The sequence below is a fragment of the Falco naumanni genome, chromosome 3 (genome assembly GCF_017639655.2).
Source record: "Falco naumanni isolate bFalNau1 chromosome 3, bFalNau1.pat, whole genome shotgun sequence".
Taxonomy (NCBI): domain Eukaryota; kingdom Metazoa; phylum Chordata; class Aves; order Falconiformes; family Falconidae; genus Falco; species Falco naumanni.
In genome coordinates this window covers 65,840,917-65,847,788 of record NC_054056.1, presented here as the reverse complement: position 1 = coordinate 65,847,788, position 6,872 = coordinate 65,840,917, and the positions used below count along the sequence as shown (strand labels likewise).

The following is a 6,872-nucleotide window of genomic DNA, read 5'->3' as shown; positions in this document are numbered from 1 at the left end:
TTTACTAAGTGTTTATCAGCCTGATATAGATTTATCTATGTTAAAGTACAAAACCTGAAACTCTAGTTGGCTTTCCTTGATCGTCCCAACAATGCGTGACAGCCTGACTCTATGGAAGCAATACAACTGCAGAAACTAGGGGGAAATAACCACCAGGATCCCTAAAACCAGAGAGACTTTTCTGCTTTTTTGTTGTGCCGTAGGATTGTACTGGAATGAATACTTTATAATCATTATAACTAGATTTACTCAAGTCTTTATGCATTTTTCATTTCTTCTTGTCAGCATTAAAACTACTTCTGATAAAATCAAATCAGATGGAAGGGAATTGAAATCCAGGACTGGCTCCAGGCTGTGATGTAAAAATCTTTGCCATGTCTGCTTTTTCTGAGGGGGAAAGGGAAGAAGGAAAAGGCTTTTTTGTGACTAGGGAAAATCTTCAGAGAGCAGTCTGGTGGCCATGAGATATGAAATGTTACTAGAGAATTGCTTGATAAAGTTTAACTGTTCTTCCTCTCCATGTGGAAATTTTCAGTGCCTACTAGAGCCAGTAAATCAGTTGAGTATTTCTACAGTTTTGGTCACCTGAATATTTGACAACCTACCTCAAAGGCAGGGGGCTTTACGCATGGAAAAGATTCAGTTGTTGCTATCTGAAAAGATGATTTCCTCACTCCATCACCTCAGGGCTGATGGGTGTTTCTGTCCCACGTGGTAGGCAGCCATACAGGAGAAGCTTTTTCTGCAGAGCACCTGGAGAGGGAGGGCTCTGCCATTACGTGCCAATCCTCTGCCCCCTCAGAGGCCTCAACCCCAGTATGCTTTCATGGCATCCCATTCCCTCCAAAATGAGCTCTACAGATGAAAAACCTCTGCATGGACATAGATTTGTCTGTAGCAGAATTGCCATAAAGAAAAAGCAACAGAAAATTTGGTGTGAATGCCTTTCTGACACTTTTGCCATCCTGCAAAGCTGCCAATATTTGAATAAGGGGTTAATTACCAAAGCCATATGGGCTATTAATCTGGCTTCTTCTATTAATCCAGCTACACCTCATTCCAAACCCACAGAGGACATGCTGCTACACCTGGAGCAAGAAGGCAGCAGAAGGTGGGAGCAAACATTGCATTAAGTGGGAAGGAAGGTTTGTTCGCATCACTGTCTACTCCCACCTAGGACTCGCCTTAGAAAATGTTTTAATTTTGCAAAAGAGTGTTGTCATATGGGAAATGGAAAAAACCCCAACTATTATATTAAAAAACCCAGCTTCTGAATGGTAGTGGTAGAAGCAGCTATGTTAAGTCTATTCAGTTCAGCCCTGTATTCAGAAGAATAAAGCAAATGGTACCCTGCCCACCACCATGGGTCATGATCAGGTACAAATTAAAGATCTGAATGTCAAAGGTGACAGTTTTGCTGGTTTCATCCTGCAATTTACACTATGTAACTGTAGCAGGTGCAACTGCTGTTCCTAATATAACTTCTCTTCATTTAATCAGAAAAAAACCCAAAGCCTACAGAAAAGGCTTTCTGGCTCTGAAGATCACAAGAAAAAATACTCTCTTTCTGAGGTTTTTATATAACCAGTGCATCGGGTCTGGCTGAGCCCCACAGCAGCCCTCGCGGTGCTGCGCTTGTATGGGTAGCTGGACTGGCGGTGATAACACACCGGTGTTCTGACTAGTGCTGAGCAGTGCTCGCACAGCATCAAGGCTGTCTGTCCAGCCTTCCTCCATTCTCCCCACACCACTAGGCTGGGGGTTGGCAAGATCTTAGGAGGGGACGTCACCGGCACAGCTATCCCAAAGTGACCAACGGGATGTTCCATATCATATGGCATCTGCTCAGATAGCAATGTTTGTCTTCCAGAGCAACCGCTATGCATACTGAAGCCCTGCTTCCCGGGAAGTAGCCAAACATCACCTGCTGATTGGAAGTAGAGAGTAACATCTTTTGTTTTCCTTCGCTTCCACACGTGCAACTTTTGCTACTACTTCATTAAACTGCCTTTATCTTGACCCACAATTTTTTTTCCATCTTCTTTTCTCCCCCCTGCTCTGCTGAAGGGAGTGATAGAGTGGCTGAGTGGGTTGGCATCCAGCCAAGGTCAACCAACCACAACAAGATTCTAATAAGCAGAGATCACGGACTCCTGCTTATTCAGGCAAATCATCTTCTTAAAGCTACAGAAATATCTGCATAAAGCAAGCAGGCTTTAGCAGCCTGTAAAAAGCACATAAAAGAAACACCAGGTTAAAATAACCAAACAAGAAAATGAGAGGTTTTAAGAGTGTACTGCATTTATTTGGCCCCAGAATTCCTAGCATTGTAACAAACTTCCAGAGTTTCATTCCTTAAAGTGCTTCAAACTCCATTTATATTATTATTATTACTTTTAACATTAATGTACATTTCTGTATAAACATCAATCCACAGAGATTTATATTTTTATAAAATTATTTATATTAGTGGATCAAATTTGCTCTCAAGATGACCAGCATTAAAGCAAATTTCCAAAATTAAGACCCTGGAGTTATTCAAGTCTATGCTGTTGTAGGTGAGAGCAGAATTTGGCCCAGTAGGGTATATACAATATTTTCTGCATATATTTCAAAAGGCACAATGGATTACCTTGAAAATCAATAACATTTAAAAGGGAGTTTATCAAAGCAAATACTTTTAATTTGCTTTGGCACAGTCCACATCCAGAGGATGCATTTGCTCACCAGCTGTTCTGAATAACCAGTCTGATTATAGTGACACAGTGATCAGCAAAAAGGGAATCCATGTTGCACAAATTCACACAGTACTTCAGCAGACCCAGCCTGATATGTGTAAACTACTGCAACAGCAAAGTTACTTTGCTGGGCACCCATGCAAACTCACTACACCATGAACTTCTGAAATTCTCCTGGTGGACACATGTTTGTCATTGATGTTAATATTCCGAAGACAGCCAAAAAATGGGTCTTTAACTGGAAGCCACAGTGCGTCCAAATTTGCTACAAAAAACAAGGTAAAGATCAAGTTAATAAAAGAAGAATGTTTTTTAAAAGCATTAATTATTGCAAGGCTTTTGAAAGAGGAGGAACGGTATAGGACTACGTGCATGAAAAGGACCTTTGTTTTGGGAAGGAAAAAAACCCAGTAGGTACATGAAAAAATAAGAAGCGATAATATTACCTGGAATTTTGCCAAAGTAGAGTGGCTGATGCAGACGTCTAGGAGGAGAGGGTGGAAGTCCACTGGTATAGTTACTCTGTGTGCCCACCTCTAGCTGCACCATGTTCTCCTTCCGAGAGACTGCAAAGCAGCAGGTAAATGAGTACTCTTTCTCACCCCATTAAAGAATCAGCTAGATATGGCAGTATTTTTAGATAGCATCTGCCTTGAAATTTAACTCTTAGGAAAAACAGATTTTATTTTATTTTGAAGTTGGATCAACATATCTAGGTACTCTGGGGCCAAATACAGCCCAGAAAAACTGTCTTATGTAAAGCCTTGGATTAACACAAGACACTTCTATTGTTCTAAAAAGTATTCTGAGAATAAACAGAAGTGAAATGATTAATGAAAATCTGGAGCTGCAGTGCTCTGTGCCCACCATTCTTTCAAAGTTTCAGAAGAACTGGTATGTACAACGTACCTGCAATAGTATGCCACTGTCCATCAGACAGAGGTTGCTTAAGTGTGACTGATGTCTGGAATTCTCCAGCACCACTATTTCCAGCAGCAATGACCTAAAAAAGGTTATCTTTTAAGTTACCATGGCCAAGCAAAGAGCAACAGAAAAATACAGAACTTTAAGTCATTTACTGAACTTGTAATGGCTGGGGTTCACCTGGTTTTAAGAGTCACAGTCATTGTATATGTATTTCAGAAATTATCCTCTCCAAGAGGAAAGTAAATTTCCCTAATAGAATCCAAGCAGAGGATATTTGACGAATTTTACAAGCATAAAAACATACCTTTGTTTCTCCCTCTCAATCTTAAAAAATTTGGTTAATTCTTTCAACATAATCTCTCAGACAAGGTCTTTCCTACTACACCTTCCTTTCCCAAAGTAGTCATCTACATGCTTGGCATCTCCTCAGAGAATCTCTGTAATACACAAATCTCTGGCCTTTCACACTTTTGGACTACTCATAATTCACTCATGAAGCCTGCAGCCTGACTATTTATGATGACATTTTGAACAAGCATCTACTTGTGCTTTCTCACATCTTGCTTCTCATTCCTTGTAAGTGAATTTTTTTTTCTTCAACATCTTCCGCTCAAACTCTTGTTTGGTGTGATGGTTATGACAAACTTGGTGATGGTTAGGTAACTGATATACTGAGTCTGCTTCCCATCAGCCTGATTGACAGTGTGCCATTGGCCTTTTATTGCTTCCTGGTTCATCCTGTCCACACTGACAGACAGCATTAATCTCAGTTACTGCTGAAAAAAGTGGTCAGTCTTGCCCTTAAGGAGTCCCCAGCTGGTGCTGCCCCTGCTTCCATGTGCTAATGGGAATTAGTGACCTGGGGGAAATTAACTGATGACAACAAGATAAATAATAACACCAAGTTCCCTAATCTGGGAAGAGAAGGTCAAAGCTGAGCTTTCTGAAGCTAGACAGACTCATGTGAGTTCAAACCTTTTTGTGAGATAGCAGGTTCTGTGGAGCACTGGTATCTTTCTATTTGTCTCTTCAGCAGCAACCACAATAGTTTTGTAGTCCAAGACTCTCATTCTGAAGCTGTTACATTATGAAAAAGCAACAGCAATAATAATCGCCACTATGACACACCCATCAACTAGAGAAGGTGCTAACACAAGACAAGACTGTTCAAGTTGTATAACAGACATGGTTATGGAGCAGCATCAGTACAGCCACATGATGACTGACACGGGAGTGGGAATAAGCCACAGAGTTCTGTAGTCTTTGGCCAAAACCCCAGCGGGTTTTTGCAAAGGCTCAGAAGCCTGAGAAAATTGAGACTGTGCCCTACTGCTGACCACTGTGAAGAAAGCATGTGCAAAGTAGTGTGCAAACAATGGAAGCTGCTAATGGAGGCACAGAGACAGGTTAAATGCTCAATTTTCCATGTGACCATTTTAAACAACTCTGAGGAAGTTGTTTAACGTTATACCTACAGGCAAATGTTGTAACATATATAAGTCCAGAGTTTAAGATCAGAATTCCCCCTGCTGCGTGAGGTCAATACAGCTGAAATGGAAACACAGATTGTACTTACCTTTTCTCCTTCCATGTAAATAGTCAAGTAGCTGTCTTGCTTGCTTCCAGCATGGAGGAGTACACCTGTTGGACTCCTTGGCTGAATGGTAAATACAATCCTAAAATCCAGGCCTGTCAGCAAATTACCTGTGGAGAATTAAACAATGACCATAGGAGGAGGTAACTGGAAAACCATATAAAAAAAAAATAATTCTTTATACATGCACATATTTCATAATTCCATATACCATAATCTCTACACAGCTTACCAATGGTGATATAGCCCCCTTCATTAAAGAAGTAAATCCCTGTATCCATGGGAACATCCAGACATGGAAGTGCACCATATTTTTGCTGAAGTGCATTCATGACTTTTCCATTCATTTTCAAATTCCTCAGGCAACCCTTGAAACTGTTCATTGGTATATTCTGAAAGCATATTTCAAAACATGAATGCTGAAGCATGACGGCAAATTTTTAGCAAGAATACCCATTAGTTCTTTTTTACTGTTGGACTGTAGAAAGCCAGCTGGCACTAAAGGCACCTAAACCCCGTATCTGATGCAGTGAAAAGGTATGCCAAAATTTTTTTAAAAAGAATTTAAAACATGAAAGTAACAGTTGATTTTGAGTTAACATAACTCCTGCTTGCAGAACAGATACTTCCCAATGATGTGTCAAAACAACAACACAACAGGATTTGTGAAACCTCAAGTATGTCCTTCCCTTCCTAAAAGGCTGTTTATTTACATTTGGGTTTATAAAATGCCCTGCATGATTAAGTGTCCAATTTTTAAAGTAATATGAACCAGACATATTTCAGATTGAAATCCACTTCTACATTCATAATTCCTTAATGAGAAGGATTCCTTTGCTTCTTTACAGATTATCACTTAGTCCACTGAGGTGAATATTCTGTGGGAAAAGGGTATTAGTGGAATTACAAATGTGACTTCGGACTTTTCTATTTTTTAAAGAATAGAAATGAAAAGGGTACATAGTTGTCATCAGTGTCTCAGCAACACACACTGAAAATATGGATCCAGCTGAGATCTGTATGAACAAGTGAGGAAAAGATCTGAACAACTGCAAACACCAGTCACAGATGGTGCTCACTTGGTGCTTGGAAATATCCCCCAAACCTTCTCAGCATGGAGATCCTGCATATTAACACTTTCACATGTAATTAGTGCAGCACGAGGAGTGTGTGTGTATCTGTCAGTTACTTACCTGTCTTTTCAGTGATGGCAGCCCTCCCGCGTAGATTGGTGGCTTAATGTTGATGGCAGAATTTGTTGCTAATCTTCCGTGCTGGGCCCTTAGGCCATCAACAACAAGGCGGACATCCTTCCCATCTACGCTGAAGACCACCTTTGCAGGGTACAAACATAACAGAATGAAAAACCCCAAAGCCAATGAAAGCCACTAGAGACTTTTTTACTTTAACTTAAACACCATATTTTGCTGAAATATTTAAACTGAAAATAACATGCTGGGACCATCAGTCTCTATAAGCTGCGTCATAACAGAGGCCTGTCAACCACATGAAATTTCAGGCATCGGCATTAACTTCAGATGACCAAAATCAGATTTCTAATGCCTTAAAAATTCAATAGGCTGTGCCGGCTGAATGCTAGTTGTGGTTTCATC

General features: G+C 40.3%; 1 protein-coding gene across 1 annotated transcript in view; it reads right to left on the bottom strand.

Annotated features, from left to right (window-relative positions):
- Positions 1 to 2,282: 2,282 nt before the first annotated feature.
- Positions 2,283 to 6,872, bottom strand: part of LAMA3 (laminin subunit alpha 3) — a 71,550-nt gene continuing 66,960 nt past the window's right edge. The window contains exons 53-58 of the mRNA XM_040588101.1: positions 6,453 to 6,593; positions 5,492 to 5,651; positions 5,242 to 5,369; positions 3,648 to 3,741; positions 3,185 to 3,304; positions 2,283 to 3,003 (exon numbers count right to left, since the gene is read on the bottom strand). Of these exons, the coding sequence (XP_040444035.1) occupies positions 2,858 to 3,003; positions 3,185 to 3,304; positions 3,648 to 3,741; positions 5,242 to 5,369; positions 5,492 to 5,651; positions 6,453 to 6,593 (789 nt within the window). The 3' untranslated portion in view covers positions 2,283 to 2,857. The remainder of the gene's footprint in view (positions 3,004 to 3,184; positions 3,305 to 3,647; positions 3,742 to 5,241; positions 5,370 to 5,491; positions 5,652 to 6,452; positions 6,594 to 6,872) is intronic.